The 19374-nt window shown below is 37.7% G+C and overlaps 1 protein-coding gene across 5 annotated transcripts in view; it reads right to left on the bottom strand.

Annotated features, from left to right (window-relative positions):
- Positions 1-19374, bottom strand: part of atp8a1 (ATPase phospholipid transporting 8A1) — a 101485-nt gene that overhangs the window by 33495 nt on the left and 48616 nt on the right. For all 5 annotated transcript variants that reach the window (XR_015107005.1, XM_086157933.1, XM_086157932.1 and 2 more), the window contains 9 exons: positions 17468-17573; positions 15875-15957; positions 14969-15018; positions 14578-14647; positions 13835-13919; positions 12334-12473; positions 10410-10548; positions 7550-7614; positions 2459-2631 (listed from right to left, as the gene is read on the bottom strand). Coding sequence is in view for 4 of the 5 variants with exons in the window: in XM_086157933.1 (XP_086014059.1) it covers positions 2459-2631; positions 7550-7614; positions 10410-10548; positions 12334-12473; positions 13835-13919; positions 14578-14647; positions 14969-15018; positions 15875-15957; positions 17468-17573 (911 nt within the window). In the remaining variant the exon portion in view is untranslated. The remainder of the gene's footprint in view (positions 1-2458; positions 2632-7549; positions 7615-10409; positions 10549-12333; positions 12474-13834; positions 13920-14577; positions 14648-14968; positions 15019-15874; positions 15958-17467; positions 17574-19374) is intronic.

Here is a 19374-nt window from a genome sequence, read left to right on the forward strand (position 1 = left end):
ATTTTTTTATTTTTGCTAATTCTGAGGATGATTCTTGGTAATATTTATGTATTTCCTTGAATAAATTTTTTGTTAATGTCTTTGAGCAAAATTGTGCTAATTTTTTAAGTTTTTCAAAAAAGATAACAGATATAACAGCATTGAATATTTCATTTCAAGAAATTCTGATGATTCGAAAAATATGAACGCTAATCACTGTGGATTAAAATAATCTAAAGAAAATAAAATTAATAAACAGATTTGTGAATTACTCCAAAACTGATAAAAGGAAGCAAACAAAAACCTAAACCTATAACACAACAGGGATCCAATTCAATAAATGCTTTACTTGTTTGAACACTATAAATGAAGACAAATGGCAAGGACAGGGACATCAATATATTAATTGTGCGATGTATCCTTAATAGAACAAGGAGTGATCCAGGCCGTGTGGTTTCGATACTACCTGCCATATTCTGAAAGATAATGCAAATGCGTCTCCCAGCTCATATCCTGGAAGACCCAATTGGCCCTTTTTCATTGTGTGCATCAAGTGCAGTCAGTTCATTACAATCTTTTTTAACAAGCCTTCTACTTCACTTCATGCCCTTTTTGACCGCCAGGCCACAAAACAACTTTTATTTGGCCATTGGTAATGTTCAGTGCAGAGTTAGAAATAGAAATACTGTGGTAAATGTCTGTCTGTCTTACTGTTTAAAATTGCATTTGTTGAAGTTTCCAAGTGTTGTATCACTGTCATTCCTCTCCCGGTATCTTTTGGAGCCCAGAAGAAGTATAAATGGACACTTATACTCCAGTGTTAAAAGTAAAGATGATATTGTGCTGAAAATCTAGAGGTATGCCAGTGGCTTGCTTAGCCACTTAAGCGGTTTGATTGATTTATGTCACCTGGTCAGGTCAACCATTCAACTTCTAAACAATGAAAATTGCCTTGACAATTTTAGGATATCACACCAACAGAGGCTCTTTCATGAAACCCAAAGCACGGTAATGTTTAGTAAGCCTTTGTGGCTACTGGACCACTACAGTAGGAACCTGCAAACGTTTTTGTCACATTGAAGGTCAGAAAAGTAGAAACATGTAGGATCATTTTTTTACTGTTATTGAGCTTTAGTTGCCAACAGCTATAAAATGATTTTTAATGTCCTACCCTCTTGAGTACCTCAGCCTTTTTCAAAAGTTATAACATGAGTGTGAGCTCAAACTGAAGAGCACCAGAGGAACTCAGTCTTACAAAACTGAGCAGCACTCATAATAATAATAATAAATATATTCATAGAGTAAACCAGCATGGTGGCGCAGTGGTGAATTCTTCTGCCTCAGAGCAAGAAGGTCCCGACCACACCGCCATGGAGCCCATAAGGGAAATATAACTAGCTGACAACCAGATGTTAAAAGCAGTCAGAGAGGTAGCAAGTTCAAGTGTATGAAGTCCATCTATTCTGAAAATGGACTCTACAGCCATGTGAAACAAACACTAGAGAAATGACCATGAGCTTATTGATGTTCAAATGGCATGTACAGCAGCACATCACATGCACCACAGTGAAATTCCAATTAACTTAGAATCTGTGGTGCCATATTCAGTGACAAGAGCGGTGGACCTTGAACAGAAGCCTGAGGAACTCTATGCCTCACAGCACGGCTCAGAGAGGAGCTGTGAATAGAAATAGGAGTTGAATAGAAATCCCTTTTCCATGCATATAGCACAACATATAGCATATAGCATCAGTGAAATGTGACCACTGAATTGAACCCGTCATGGATGAACCATGAGCATAAGGGAGCCACCCTTAAGCAACCCTTAAGGAGCAGTTAAGGGTTCTGTGTCTTGCTAAACAACACTTTGACAGACCAGGAGTGCGGCAATCAAATCAGGAATGTTCGGTTCCAAGGAAGACTGCTCTAACTCCCGCTGCCATGCTACCCCCGTAAGCAGAGCACTGTGAGAGCTCTAAGACAGGGATGAATTCAACCACTGGATGACCTGTCCGGAGATGCCAAAAACAGTTCTGCAGTCTATCCAACTATATATACTGATTAATCTAGTATCAAAAGCAGCATTCAGGTTTAACTATAATAAGACAGATGATCACATCAAGCCTACTACGAATAACAAATCATTCACCCATTTTTGTTATTGTTGTTTCAATAGAGTAATTTGCTCTAAAGGTTGACTGAAATGAATTAAAGAGGTTATTTGTTGATAGATAATAACGTTTGCCAAAAGGGCAAGTTTGAGACAAGTATGTAGTTTGTCATCAAGTCAGCAAGCATGCCATGATCCTTTGAGGGCAAGGATTTAAATCATAAAACAAGTTGGGAACACTCCTGAAGAAAATGATGAGCTTGGTAAAACTGGATAACCCACAACACAACTCTTTTCAAATCATCACTTGTATTGATATTTTTCAAACATACCATTCACGGAAAAAAATGCTGATAAATCAAATCATACCTGCAACAAATGACAGCTTTGCAGGACAGGGCAAGGTCCAGGAAATACTGTCGCACACCAAACGTGAGGGCGTATTTGAGAGTCTTTCCATCAATAATGAGAGCAAAGTCATTTTCCTTGTAGAGGGCATCTCCAAGCATTCCACAGTGGTGGCTGAGGGATTCTCTTGTTCTCTGTATGATGAAAAAGATGTTAGGAGTGATCATTTGTATCATACATTTGATAAATTGGAAAAAATACAATTGTTTTAGAGCAGTTTGAGAATATCAACAAGATGAAATAGAGAAGTATGCATTACTGTGACTGCCTTGTGAGTTTACAGTGATTCAGCTGTTTGTCATTTGTTTTCAAGGTATTTGACTATATTACCTTATTTTTCGGACTATATGTTTTTTCATGGTTTGGCTGGTACTGTGACTCAGGTGTGACATATATTAAAATATATGAGGTCATTTTACATGTTCATTATTTTCAAATTATTTTTGTGTTCAGACTGAACACAAATGCCCCCAAAAGGAAAATCATATTCTGCAAATTACAAGCTGCAAGTAGTGAAATATGCAGCTAAAAACAGTAATTGTGCCGCAGAAAGAAAGTTTGGAGTGAGCGAGAAACTAGTGAAGGACTGGCAAGAAGTGGTAGGTACTCTGATTGCAATGAAGAAAACAAAAAAAAAAAGCTGCAGGCTAATTGCTGGTTAAAAGCTAGATGGCCACAGCTCGAGGAACAAGTTCACAAATAGGTGCTTGAACAACATGCTGCCAGGAGAGGCTTGTCAATGATGCAGTTATGTCGCCACGCCCAGGTAGTTGCCAAGGCGATGAATATAAATGACTTTACTGGAGGACCTCCTTCGTGTTACTGCTTCATGCAACGCAACCGCCTCTATCAGACCACACGATGTCCCAAAAACAGCTGCATAGAAGAGGAAGCGGCACGTCGTCTACCTCCAGAGTTGCTCAGGAGTGACACCGAGGATGAAAAATTCAATGGATTTAGTGATTTGGAGTGAGATCAAGAATTTGGTAAACTTGTTATGCTATGTTGTTTATGCTATAGTTCTCTGAATAGCTGTTAATATGTTACCAGGCACCTGTTCAACCTGTTGTTCTCTATTTTATTATTACTATTGTAATGACCTTGTGGTACTGAAGAGGAATATTCAGAGTTCTGTGATTTCCCACTGGCTGTGAATGTGTTTGGGATGAGAAAGAGCAAGGGGGCAGGATGGGAGGAGAGAGAGCGCTGAGACAGAGAAGTTTAAGTGGAGCCGTAGTTGCTTAACTGCTAGAATTGTTCTAATAAGGATCAGGTTTAACCAGCAAATCGTCATCCTTGGGCACGTCCGCTCGGATATTACACTTTAACTTGCCTTTCAAGGTGCAATGTCTGTTCTTGGTCTCTGATTTTATCAAATAAATTTCCCCCCAAAAAATGCGACCTATAGTCCAGTGCGAATTATGTGTATGTGTTTGTCTTCTTCATTATGCATTTTTTGGCTGGCGTGACTTATACTCCAGAGCAACTTATAGTCCGGAAATTAAAGAAGGATGCAGAAGTTAAAAAAGTGAAAAGTTACAATAAATGCACAATTTATATCAGCTTTTAATTATTACTAAAACTACACAAAGGTACCGAGCTTTTGCAATAATGGACCGCTATAAACTGTTTTTTTGTGCTTTGTCAATAACAATTCAGCAACTCATTAAAGAAGCTGCTTAGGAGTTTTTTTTCTGCCAGTGCCTTGACACAAATACATTTTCCTAGATTTTTTTCTTTCTACATGACATTTATTTCAAATTACGATCAAAGATATTTAAAACTTATGCTAATGTTAGATGATTAATGCTTGAAAAGGGCTGGAGTTGATGAAATCTATATTGCTGGAAGCAAGACTTCTAGAAATATTTTCATGAGCAGTATACATTTTTTTGGACAATGTCCTTACTAAAGCTTATTAATCTCAATTTGAAGATTTAAATGTTAATGAAACCCTTCGTTCAGGTTACGGTGAATTGAAGAGAGGCCTCGATTCTCATCTCAAACTGCTGCTCCTTGGGTCACAGCCATATCTCCCATGTATATTACTTCTGCTTGAAGTGGTAACACATAAGAGATTTGAGAATGTTTTATGGTTGCTGATACATCTGTGATGATGAGTGAGTATTAAAAGCCATGGATATGTCACCGCCAATAAAATGAACTGTCCTGTGCGGGTGTATATGGACCGCAGTGATGGAGTGGTAAGGTCATCATTTCATCAACCACACGGTAAAACAATTAGGACATAAAGTTTGTTTATATATGTAACATTTTGAGTTACGAGTAAATGTTTAAAGTATGAACCTATTCAATGAAAAACACACACACACACACACATATATATTGCTGCTGTTGACATTACACACTGTTGAGGTGAAGTAACTATCCAGCAGATGTACAACAATACATTGCTAAGCCATGATCTGACCCTGTGATTATTAAAACATGGCAGACAGATATAAACAGAACTGAGGGACACATCCAGCCTGGTGATGAGATCCAATATATCTCAGCAGCCAGGTTGTACCACAAGGACTGCGCAACTTTCATTTGGCATAACAAAACTCGGAAACCTCAACTCAAAGAAAATATTTGGGAGAAGGGGCTTTACATTTTACATAGTGAGAGAAGAAAACCAAGAGATACACGAGAAAAGAGATGATGGATTAACAGAGGAGAGAAACTGAGCTATAGGACACAAGCAGAAAGCAGCTGTAAGGACTTAAGCATCTTTGATGGGGTCCATAAAATAGGACCAGATTGTGTGCAACAGGGAGACTTGCAAGTATGTATATGTCTGTGAAAGAGTGGCTGCAGATACCTACATATAGCAATGGTGAGCCTCTCCATCTCCATCAACAAAGCAACAAAGTGGATATGCGCATGCTTTATCTGGTAATAATTCACTTTGTTTGGAGCACAGTCCATTCATCACTGACTATGATAAGCAAAGTTTGCCATTTCCTCAAATAGAGTGGCCACCCTACACTCCCACCCCCTACTTAATTTCCACGGAAAAGTTTTAGCACTAATGCTACATGTCTCCTCCTAAAGGCTTTTTGTTATGGCTATAATGAGCAGTTTAGCCTATGTGAATAGCTAGTGTTTGGTTTTGGAATGGGTATGTGGCATCCATTCAGAAATCCAATAGCGAGAGCATCCAATGAAGACAGAGCTCCATTGTATATATAGCCCTTGAGTGATATAGCGAACAGGACATGACACTCATGATGTGGAATCTAGACATTTGTATGGACGTAATGCTATCATCTATTGTTGACTTGGAAGTGCCCTATAAGGAGATATTCCACCTTGGCAATGAGGTGTTATATACAGGTATGTGACTGACAAAAAATCGCCGGTAGTTTGAAAACTACAGCGCTTGAAAATATAGTTGACTAAACCATTAAAGAAAAAAAAAGGAAACAGTTTATTTATGTGGCATTACGGACAGGGATATTATTTTCTGTGGAAGTCGAAAAAGGTCATTCTTTAAGATTCAGTTTTTTTGTGATGGCTCACTTAACAGATGCCATTAAGGAAAATGTGCAGAATATATGCAGAAAAAAAACTGTTTTCAAATTCATATTATCATCTAGAGACTAATATTTGCTATTTGAAATGTAACAGTGTCTTAAAATAATTTTTGGACTGCTAAATTTGTTCATTACCAGGATAGGATATTTCAGTCATTTTGCATGACAATATAAGATTTCAGAAAAAATTTAATTTGTTCTTGTTTCATTTTCTTGACAGGAAAATTGGTGGGGGTTTCCCAGGAATGCATAACGGATGAACACATACATTGTTCTATAAAACTAGGAACAGCTTGAAATTGTTTGCATCATTCATTTGTGACTTTTTATAAATGTAAATATTAAATTATGAATATAATTACATTACTGCTCAATAACTACTGTTTGTTCTCAGAATTAATGACTGAATGCGCTAGAGGACCAAACCTTTGAAAATGACACAATCCAACCATGGAGACTGGACTCAATGAGGGAATTTCAGGTTGAGTAAGATTTTGTACAGGGGATATTTAAAACTTTATCCTTCCTTTGATATCCATGTCTAAACACAGTCGAGAGAAGACATGGTCCAATTACTCTCATCTGCAGCTTACAGGCATTCTCCTGCCTGGCCCTCTGCTCAGTGTGGCTCCTCAGTCCTGTTGGAGAGGTTTCTCCCTTTGCGCTATAACAAACTGCCTTATGTAAGCATCTGCTCAACCACAAGAGAATGGGAGCTGACATTTCAAAGCGCCAGTCCGTGTGCTTTATGAACGCACGGACCTGACATTTTTACTTTTACTCAATTTATCACACTGTAACGACTGGATGACAGAATGAAGGCCGTCCGTCATCATCCCCCACATGCCCCCTCCTGCTGCTTCCACCCACCTTTTAAAAATTTCTTTCTTGCTATTTTGCCCCTCTATTTTAACAAACAAAGCTCAGCCAAGTTTCTACTCATACCGTCGCTGGTCGTCTCAGCTTTCGGCTTTTGGAAGCACTACGACCTGCCCTTTTAAATTTAAGGAACAACAGACAAGGCCTTCCAGCCGGGGGTTAACAGACTTCTCTGTTGGGTGTCTTTAAGATGTTAAAGGCAGATTTGAAATGTGGAGTAGCTGTGTCAGTGTGTGTATGTGTGTGTGTGTTTAAGTTTTATTGTTATCATTTTAACTGGTCTCTAGAGGACATCATGTAACAGACTTTTCTTACACAGCTGAAAAGGAAATCATAAATAATAGACGGCTTGTAAATTAATGTGAATGTGAGTGGAAAATAAGGGGAATGCTGGAAACAAGGTGGCAGACAATCATAATCATATAACCAGCGGTTTAATCTACAGTAGAATATAAAATGGAAGTCAAAACATTGAATGAAAGAGCTTGTTATGAAATATTAAGAGAACAAATCAAAGGCATTGAACTAATTCAAATACAAATTAAATGGGTTACTGCACCACATATGACGGAATCATGTAGAAAATTGGCCAGGAGAAAATACATAAAAAGGGATGAAAATGTTCAATACTTACATCAAGCGTGTCTTCATTGATCACAAGCATGCCCATGTTCTTGGTCAATAGTTTGCATGAATGTCCTGTGGTGTAAAATATAAGGAAACAAGATCAGCTAAATGTACATTTAACATGTGCTAGAGCAAATTTTTGATTTATATGAAAACATTCATTTATAAGAGGCGTGTTGAGGCTGTAATTCCAGTTGCAGAAATGTAATATAAATATATATTACAAATCATGTAACCCCTTGGACAGCGGACGATGATGGGCATTAACTTCAGCTATAAGAAACTATTATCGTCATTCTTCAGTGATGAATGGACTGTGCTCCATCGTCTACTTAGCATTTAACACTAAACTTGTTGAGGTTTAAAGATATATCCATTTAATGTTTCAAAAAAACAAAACTCATCTCTGGAAATGTGAATCAAACACGGGATCCTAGAAAGGTCAGCATAATATTTTTTTAAGGATACCAATTAAAATGTTACACCTCATAGCCAGTGTCCTGGACAATGACTAGTAAGATTGGTTTACATAGGCTTGTCAGTTTCCTGTTTAAATAGGCAGTTACAACTCTGAGTTACTCAACACTGCTCTCTGGGGAGCGTTCTCAGATCTTGGCTAGGACAGATGCTCTGGGTCGCCAGCAAGGTGGTAGAAAGAGCCTCTCTTTTGAGAAAACAAGAAATTTTTCATGAACCAAGACTGCAGCATGCAGTTTAGTATCATAGCGGTTAAAAGGCTACCATCTGTGGCCTAACCACATGAATGTTTGTGGGCTTCAACACTTTGCTTCTTTCTGAAATGAGATTTCAGAGGGTAACAGGGGTTACCACAAAGCCTCTGTTTTGTTAATGCATGGGTGGTACTTTTTCAGTGAAACTAAGATAAGGGCATGCACAAAACACACAGTCACAGTACAACACAACCGAGCACACACAGAGGGAGCCTAGATGAGGAAATTAGTAGGTTTCCCCAACAGAGTCAAAACCAAACAGAGTTGGGGTCTGGGTCTGGCAGATTGTTTGCTTGAGTATAAAGGTGCAAATGTCCAAAATTTGCCAATGCGTGGAAAATGTTTTTCCATTTCAAAGCCGTCTTTACTCCCCTTCTCCCACTTCAATTCCTGTCACGGCCCTTCCGTTTAATTTGTTTACCTTGAGCTCATTTGACTGCAGCCAAACAACCATTATATTTCATGAAAAAAAAGTTACATTCCTTGCCTTTAACCATTTCAAGCAACTAAACATCACTCCCAAAAGAATTGAGGAATGTGCACTGACATTCATATCACACAAGTTACAGATGTAGTGACACCAAGTAATTTGGGTAAATATTTTAGCCATAAACAGCACTAAAACGGCCACAACAAACTGGATTTAGGAAATTAGAAACCGGTAATGTAGGATGAATTATTGGACATGATGAAGGGAGGGGGGGAAGCTTGTGCAGGCGGATAATGGATGCTTTTCACTGCTCCGGGGAAAGATGCACCTTTGGGCCATGATTAACATAGTGCTGTTTTTCTGTGTCTTCTCCAGTGATACTTTCAGCTGAGTTCGTAAAATTTCCCTACAAGCTGAGCTGGAGGCACTTTCCTTTCATTGGGTTCTGGCTCTGACCTGTCCAGAGCATTACATGTAGCTCCCCTTGACCAACAGCTCACAGTGCTGGCTGGCAGCATGTCCCAGAGCAAACATTGCTCCCCCCTGTACCAGCCAAACTCTGGTGTCAGAGTAAGCACTGTACATTATGTCATGATACTTCTGGATTGAGGACAAACTGAAACAATGCTGGTATTTACAACGTTTGGAGTGACCTATGTTTTTTTTTGCTTGAAAAAAGTAAACATGGTTCAATGTCATCAATTTGCAAAATTAAGTAAACCCAGCTGGATTCTTGTTGATTCATGTTATGTTGTGCCAAATACGGCATTTGGGTGGCTCGGGCCACCTAAAAATGAAGAAGAGAACAGAATGTGATGTGTAAAGTCCAGTCTGCTGTGGTAAAAGGTGCAATGGTGATCATTTTTCAATAAGGAAAATTGTAAAAATAAAGTCAATATTTAGAGGAGATTATACAGGAGATTACACAGAGTAACTCAGTCCAAAGGCAGACCTGTAAAAATACTTCCAGGGAACATGTGCTTCTGCAGAGCCCACTCACATCTGGGCACAGTGGGCACAAAGAGCTGATTCAGTCAGTCCACAGTGGTAGGTAACCACAAATGGAGGAGCTTTTTTGATATCAATTTTTCTGACCTCATTGTTAACATCAGGCTGCATTCAAACTCTATCGAAAAGCTATAACTCCAGGGCCTTATAGGAAACAAAATGTGACCTGAAGTGATCCACTGAAGTTAGTCATTCACACTTGTGAAAAAATCCACAGGGGTAAAACCCCTGGGGGAAGGTAGATAAATGAGAAGTTTCTAGTTCCGTATGTATCAATGTTACTTATTTCAAGTGAGTGACGATTGTCTGTACATCACCTTGTGTCTAGTGACATTAGTCTGAGCAAAATGCAAGTTACAGGGAAATATTCTGCTTGTCTGTAGCTTGTTTTAAATGAAGACTAAGCTTAGGTCTGACTGGAGTACCTGTAAGATGGTGGTGTAAACAGACCTCCCAGAACAAGTCAGTCAATATTTGGCTAATACGCCACAAGAAGACTAATTATTCCAAGTGATTTTCTGCATGTTTTTAGATGCGCGTATAGGGTTTTCGTTTACTTTGTTATAGTAGCATGTAAACAAACTCTAGGGCATAGTAACATCCTTGTCTACTAAAATTAGATTTCCCTGGAGAGACTTGTGAAGTGCAGCATTATTATCATGGTTACTGTACGTCATCACAGTGTCATTACGGTTTACCAATATTGATGGCTGTTTCCTGTTTGTCTCCAGTCAGGATCCAAATCTTAATGTCAGCCTTCATCAGCGTCTCAATGGTCTCAGGCACCTTATCCTGAAGTTTATCCTCAATCGCTGTGGCCCCCAGAAGCTGCAGGTTCTACATCAGAGCATATAAGAAAGACATCTGTGGAGGTTCTCAGTCATCCAGGTCATGGTAATTTCTTCTCGTCGTGGCAACTGGACATGAAGAAATTCAAGTCCAGTTGCCACGATAAGTATTCATATAAGAAAGATGGGACAAAAACAATCAGCAAAAAGTCAGAAAGTGGCAACGGTAGAAGACAAGGCCTTTAACATGTAATTTGTCAATGACAAATGTAACCCAGTATTGTGTCAGTCACTTTGTCATGCTTATTCTCTCGTCAACCACTGTTGTTTATCAGTCGGAAAAAACAGTGCAGGTTCAAGGGGCTTTGGACCACTTACTGTGACTGTGTGTGTTCAACTGTGGGCATAGTCTGGCCCACACAAGCACACTAGCAAAATACTGTGGGTGTTTTACTCAGCAAACTTGGTGGTTCTTGTGGGCTCATATGGGCCTATGGCAGTGCCAAAGATTTGACAGGACCCAGGGAAAGTGGGTAGGTGAGAGCCAGCAACAGAGAAAGAGCAGAGAAAACTGCAGACTATGTCACACCGTCTTCTCTCATTATTTGGCATAACAGAACAAGCAAAGCTGTCATGAATGAATCTAATGAGCGTTCATTTTGTTTTTGTTTTGCTTAGGTGTTCCTGTGGTGCCGCTTGGATGTATTATTTGTTGATAATGGGATCACGGAAGAAGAAAAATCCTCAGATGAGGATTTCAGCCAACATTATTGAATTCATTTGAAACTCTCATCGCACAGCACTCACAAGCCAATTAGGAGAGATGGTCATGATTATTAGAGTTTCTATTAGTTGAATGTTACACCGGCCAAATGGCAACACTCCTTACGAATGTCGAAAGTAAGATTCACAGTAAGATTCACAATAAAAAGCTGACAAAAGTTTCAAAAGAACGGAAATTAAATAGTGAATTTAAGATGCTCAGATATGGTATTAGGTGACAATAGAGTAAAATAAGTAATTTGATTAATGTGATTTTTGGGGTTAAATGATAAATTGAAAGACTAATTGCCATAGAAATTAGTTACAAACATAAAGTAGTCTCTGTTTAACGATGGCTACAGTGCACCACCATGTGGTGTTTCTGTTCGCATTTTTAAACGTGAATGGCTCAAGGAGCAAGGGAACATTAACACTTGGCAACATCACTGCCATGTTAAGTAATGCACATTACATTTTCCTCTCTAAAAACCTTTGTGCTTATTTCTTGATTGATTCCTTCCATTTACTTTGAGCAGCCAAGAGGTGCTATGAAGAACATGCCAAGTGCGTGATTTATGACTCTGGCTTCCTCTGTTGGACTGATGCTTCCACATAATGTAAACCTACCTCAAAGAAAACCTTTCTGTCTACTGGAAAATCTCCCAGTCACCAACAAACATAATATGCAAAAAACATTTGGAACGATTCCACATTTTCACTATGATTACAGCACTAATATTTGACTTCAGTGTGATTCTAAACACTAAGTTCACTAAGACACTAAGTTTAATTATTATTACATGAATAAAGTAATTTGACATCAACTGTAAATATTATCAGCAATAGAATCTCAGGACGGTCTTTGCTATTTTGTAAAAGTTGAGCACTGATGACTAATTGCCCTTCACAGCCCAGCCTATTGCAGACACTGAGCCTTACAATGTTGATTACATGCTTAGCACAACTGTTGGTGATGACAGGATTAGGGCAGGTTCATAAAAAGTGCAGAGTTTCACAATGAAATGTCACTGAATAAAAAGTATATGAGAGATCTTGAATTTATCTGGCAAACCTTTTCAATGAGTTCATAGCTCTCCTCCAGTTTAAGGGCCCTGTTCTGCAGGGAGGTGCAGGCTCTGTGGTGAACCTCCAGCCATTGCTGATAGGATGATTCACTGATGTCTGCTACTGCAAAGCAAAGTGTGCGCAGTCCTAGACAAGAGGTACAGAAACACCTGGGTCATGACATGATTTCGAACCAATTTCTATTTCCACTTTAGGCTGACTGGATATGACTCCAATTTATGTGAAGCATTTTACACTCTAATGGAGGTTGTGCAGCATGACCTAGTTATCCAAACACTACATGAACAGTGAAACCTTTACATTCCTGGCCCATGTTCCTTTATAATATATAATACTATGCTTTGTAACACACTCTAAGATATAAAAGGTGAAAGGCCATGCATTTCTCCTAAAAGAAAAATAATGAGCAAATATTGAAAAGGATTTACCTAATAATGCCTAGGTGTTTAAAATTGAAGATAATATATGTAGGTATATATATTCGACATGAATACAATGTCAAAAACATGTACTATAATTTGTCAAGGTTCTCCCTTTTTTCTACAGATACTTGCCCGCAATATATCAGATTTGAGATTTTTCTTGCATTCTACTACGCACTTAAGTTTAAAAATAAATGTTCTCATTAATTTCATGATTATGATTTGATGATTTGTTTTGATATATCACTTTTCATATTTTCAGAGTTGTTGTATTTTTCTGTATTCTTATGATGTTTCTGGAAATGACAAAGATAAGGATGTACAAGTCGTTCATTACATTACATCAGATTTTTCTTATAATGTTAATTGTCATATCCTTAAATAAAAACATAAAAAAGACAGTCTTACTGTCACACCTTTTGTCCTCGAAACATATATTAAACAAATCGAAGAGAAATGTCAATATTTTCCACAAAAAACACTCGATTGATTGGTGACTTTAATTTTTCAATTATCAATGTGCAATCCACAAAAAATACATGATTATCTCTGTTTTAGAGAATTTTCAGGCTTTTAATGATGTTCACTTTAATTGTGTTTCGGATAAATTTCAACATAATAGAGACTGATGGATTATTTTTCAAGGTAACTTGAATACATTTCAATATTACTGGTAATCTGCTTGTTAAGATGAGATATAAACATGTTTTTATATAGGTAGGTGTAAATAACTGTGATTGAGGATCTCGGATATCTGTCCTGAATTATTTATCCTACATCAAATATTACCAATGACATAATTTTTTCTTGTGTACCACAGGGGGGCAGTATGGACACGAAGGAAAGCGCAGCCAAATCATGTATCTTGCTGCTAATCTGCTTCCAGATTACAATACCAAACTCGATTTCACACTGTTGAAGGATCATCAGAATATATGTTCAAATCAGGAAATACACCACTGACAAACATTGATCAAAGATCACTGACTGATTAAAAAGAGACAGCGGCAATGTAAAAACCTCATTTAACATTTAGCAGACAGGGGGTGATGTTTCTCCACTCACCCTCTGTGGCAAACTGTTCTAGGTGTTTCAACGTGATCTCCTTGTACCGTGAGCTGTCTGCCAGACGGTCGTAGATCACTGTGTCCTGAAGAAAAACAAACACACCATGACTATTAACATCTAGGCTGAGACCAAAGCAGACACCCTGGGTTTGGAATATGTACCACAACCTAGCCTTATGGAACTGCTTTCCCCTCCGATTTGTGCACAGGCAACTGATATTTGTATGAAAAGGAGCCAACATTGTAAAGATGGCTACAGGTGAGTAAACAAATGCATATACATCTAGCATAAGATACGTTACATAAAGTTTGAGAAATTTGTATTTTGATATGTTGTCATTAATAACATTAAACCAAACCATCTATTCAGAGGTCAGCATGGGAAAAATTACAAACACTTCACATCACATAATTGAACAATTAGGATAGGTGAAATGTTGAAATATGTGGTAAAACCATGACCTTGAACACCACAAACAAGCACTAAAATATTTCAATGATATTGATCATTTATAAAGTAAATTGCTAATTGTCCCCTGATAATATACCATTGTTTTGACTCCTGTATTATGTATTTCTGACATGTCTGCAAAATACCATAATCATGCTTCATTACACTGTGACGCACAATGAAAAGATTTCTTGATAGGAGAATGAGGCAAAAAGCCTTCAACACTAGTGTATGCGGCAATGATGGTGATGGGTTGTCATGTGTTGCCATGGAGAGAGACAGACACTCACAGCTCCTTTGCAGTAGAGGCGGATCTTCCCAGATGGGGTGCGCATGATGACTGACATCCTCTTCCTCGCACTGCAATAAAAACAAGCAGCAGGGGTTTAGTAGGGACAGACAAGGTGGGAAAAGTAGAGAAAACGCATTACAAGGTCTTATAGCCACAACAGCAAATTATAGCACAGCTTCAGCATATGGCTGACGAAAATGGAATTCAAGTCACAACATCTCACAGCGGTCACACAATTAATTAGTGCCAATTACAAAAGCTATAGACAGTGATGAACGTGTATCCTATGTGGAATCAGGTAACACCATTTACATTAATCTAAGATCAATAACGAGAAAAAAAGCATGACAATATAAATATAAAATTTAAAAAGGTTACCACAGCTGTACCTTGTAAATTCCAGCACATGAAGAAGTTCATACTTCTCCTCTGCTGTGAGCTAAGATTCAAATGAAATCACAAGTCAAACATGGAATTTATGGTTGTTTAACATTTCAAAGCATTGGTTTCGATCAAACAAGATATTATCCACATCAATAAGAAGGAAGACCTAAACCTCATTTGTCAAAGACAATATATCTTGAGAGGAATCAGACCAAAAACAAACAAAAAAAAGAGCATAAACGTGGTAAATTGCAGGAACAAGAAATGACAAGACAGAATGATGACATTGCTATTGAGAGCTGTGGTGAGCTTATGGAATTTGAAAAAAAATACCTTAGAGGCAAAAAACTCGAGACCAAATAAAAGATAAATACAGCCTTTTTTGCCAATGGGTGCAATCCTCTGATAAACCAATTACAGTGCATTGGAGAGCAAACAGTCAGCCTTTTACGAACTTTACTCATAGTCAGTGTGATTTTGTTGGAATGGTGTGTTAACAGAAGGTACAGCTCACTTTGGAACAATACATTTTCAATATTACATTCTCAGCCAAGATGTAATCCATACAGTAAGGCCTGATGAAAACAAGAAATATGTGGGAGCTTTTTCAACTGTGATTTAAGGGAAGAAATTGTTGCTTTTTGGTAAATGGTCATATACTAGGCAACCATCTGTAACTACACAGTAGAAAATTATAATAAACATCTTTTGTTAAATGTTATTTTTTGTAATAAACAAATGCCAATAATAAAATAATAGTCCATTATAAAATGACTTATACAACTTTTTTGGTTGAAATGTGTGTTTTAATCCATATTTCATGTTTAAATGATAAACAATAATTGATAGTGATATTCTTTCTTTTTCTCTTTGTACGCATGAAATTAGTTATTAATCAACGTTACACTTACTATTTCCACAATGACGCTGTTAGGAGTTCTGCCAGAAAACACAAAACCCAAGTTTCGTGCAGCTCTCACAAGTGCACCTTCATCTTGGAAGCAAATAAAAGAGAGAGGAGACATAAGTGAAACGTCTACTAGGACAGAGCCCTGAGAAATATATTTATATTTGATATATCAAACCAATTCATGTTGATACACGTCTATGGACACGTCAATAACAGGAGGCTGGAAAGCAGGCAGCTTAAATGCTTGGGGCTTGCATGAGGATGCTTCCAGGCAAGAAAAAGCTCTCTGCTTGTTTTTTACACTTCAGTTATCCAGCTTTCTCTTTACAGCACTTCCCGTCTTGACTTCAAATCTCAAAGCTTCATAGGACCATGGCATTTTGCAACATATATAACTATTACATATAGGAGATGCATCTTTGTGATTTTTTTTAAAGCCTCACTATTCGATATAAACAAAAACTAATAGGTGAATTTCCATTTGGAGGACAAGTTATTTCTTCCGATGAATATTTTGATTTTCTGACCCTCCCAGAGATATTTTTTTATCCCGAGTTGTTTATTTAAATACTGATACCTGAAGGCAGAAAAAAAATGTTCCATTTACTATTTAGAGGTCACAGATGGGGAATTAAATATCCGTATAAATAGAATGATCAAGGACACACAAAATAAATTATGCATTGTATCTTGAACCACATGCATGTTTTATCTGCCGGTACATTGGTCATTCTGGTCCAGTTAATAAAAAGGAACATTTCAGTGTTAGTTCTGCAAAAAAGGTTCAATGAAGTTATACCAGGGGCGAGTTGTTCATAAGGGTGATCTGGGTGATTCACTGCCAAAGTGCGGAAAAGGAAGGAACTTTTAAAACCACATTCTACCACTGTTACCGTGCAGTTCTGACCACTGTAGCTGCCTCTGAATGTTAATGTCCAATCAGCGTGCAGTGTCACTCCATGGGGAACTACTGCCCCTTTCTGGGCAGTCAGGTTGAAATTGAGTTTTCTTATAAACTCTTAAGTGTAATCTTATTTTTCCCCAAAAACAGGCACTTCAGCGCATTCCCTATCAGAACTGGGACGGCTTGCATATATGGCTTTCATCGTTACCTAACTTGCTCAGACTTACACATACGTGCTTTCGTCATACAGGCTATGGTCAAACAGGCTTCTCTTTTCATATACTGAGATATCTGAAGGTAAACTGACAATTCTTCTATGAATGAATGGTCTATCCACTATGGTCAATGTAAATGATTTCACTCATGAACAATCTTGGATTCTGCCTTCCCTGTAGCTTATGTCCCTCGAGGCAACATCTCTGTGTTTATCTTGCCACCTATTGTTTACAAATATTATCGTAATGTAATTTTGTAGTAAGGAGTGATTAGCTACAAAATATTGAAGCATACACAGAATAGTTTTTGAAAATAATTAAATTGAGACTAGGATCAAAAACTGTGCTTTCAAAAGGAAGCATTACAAAGATTTTTTTCTCATGACCACTAGTGTACTCTAAAATAATGACAGTGAAGCAAACGTCAAAATAAAAGTAATTCCAAAGTAGCTGTGTTGATAAAAGTGTAATGTACCTGGAGAGGCTGCCTGGTAGGTGATTCTGTCATCAGTACGTTCAGGAACAGCAGTGTGACAGATGGCCATCATGGTCATGAACTCCAGGATGACAGGAGCTGTAGGCTTCAGGAATTGGAAAGGTCACTTTGACATATAATGATAATTAAGAAAACCTACAACCACAAAAAAGTTCAGAGAAGCCTTCATTTGACAAATGGGCAATAGTGGTTTTATTTTGAGAAGACAACAACTGATGCACATGAGGCAAATGACGGAGGGATAATAGGAATGAATTAGCCGTTGGACAGATATGTCCCATTTAAATTTGCAAAACGCATTGACGAGTTTACTCTAAACATTGCAGTTTATATGTCTAGCCTTCACAACTTTTGTCCAACAACATGTGGATCCAAAACTAAAAGGGTGTATGTTTCCATTCCTATACATATATTGTATATGTATTTTATATATATATATATATATATATATATATATATATATATATATATATATATATATGACATCTTTGAAGAATAAATGTCCAAAGAGAGGTAAAAGCAAACTAAAAAGATCCCCAGACCAACTGTTACTTATGTCTGATCACACATATACACTTCACACTGATGAGCATTAGGGAGCTCTGAAACAAATTCTAATATGATATAAGCGAGAAAGAAATATCACTGAATAGAAGCTTTTACTTGTGAAGGGGTTCATTAAAAAGTGAGATCATTTCTTTTTTGTCCCAAAATACTCAATAAAAAACAAACATCATGAAAGAAATTACTTCAAGAGTGAAACTTACGGGATCCCATAGATATTCATACATGTCCAAGCAATTTACACCTGATTCAAGTAATCAAAAATATAAATGCATAACCTTAATATGAACAGCCTTTTCCCACTGCTGATGGAAAAATGGAAACCCACCCATAGGATGGTGTTAGACAGGCATCAGCTGAGGCTCTTGTGGATTCTGGAGGACCACTGGTTTCTGGTCAGTGACCACAGCTGAAGAAAAATATCAGCTGCCTGCAGGCCTCCACCAAGCCTGAATCACACTGCTGCTCTAATTTACCTCTCGCTAACAATTAGGTCAACACAACGTACATTATATGTCCTCTTAAAAACTCTAAAAACAACTTTCAAAAGCAATGCCCTTTATCATTATATAGATAATACAGCTGATTAAGAGACACCTGTGAATGATCTCACAATGGTGAAAGCCATCCAATGAATTGTTGACACATTTTACAAAGCAAGTGTGTTTGTCCTCTCTAACAAAAGGCTGTGCACACATGGACAGCATTATTAAATTTGCCTGGACTGTTGGCCATGGCAACTCTGCTAAGAGCTTTCAAACAGGGAACAAAGGAGAAAATGAGGTAGGAGGTAAGGCAAATCAGAGGGCCTGTTGTAAATGAAAGGATACAATGACTATAACAGGCCAGGTGGCCATGAGAGGACCCTTTGTCACCTTGCAGCATTTCAATCTGATGTAGGTTGACAGGTATCCTCTTAAGGACATTCACATGAAAGAGTTTGTGGGCTTTGTTTTCCTGTAGCCTTTTGAGGTTTAGATCCTGAGAATGAAGGGATTTTTGGGAAGCAAGACTACTTAAAGACCTCACTGAAGGTTAAAATTTAATTTGGGGGTTAAGATTTAAATTACAATTGGCTTAGAAATAGAGAGATAATGATGCCAAAACAAAGAGAGAGTAACCTAGCTATAGCAAGACAATTTTCATGAACAAAAATCACCGGTCCATAGAAATGAAAAAACAATTTAAATTAGCTCTTTAGATCTCTTTATTTCGTTAAATTTATATTTATACTTTTCAAATTTATGGTTTAAGAAAACCAGCATAAAAATCTAGATCTGTCAGAAATATGCCAAAACATCAGCAAGAAATTGTTGATAATA

Source organism: Fistularia commersonii, chromosome 13 (assembly GCF_037954325.1).
Source record: "Fistularia commersonii isolate RoL2024-O1a breed Wild chromosome 13, RoL_Fcom_v1.0, whole genome shotgun sequence".
NCBI classification, from domain to species: domain Eukaryota; kingdom Metazoa; phylum Chordata; class Actinopteri; order Syngnathiformes; family Fistulariidae; genus Fistularia; species Fistularia commersonii.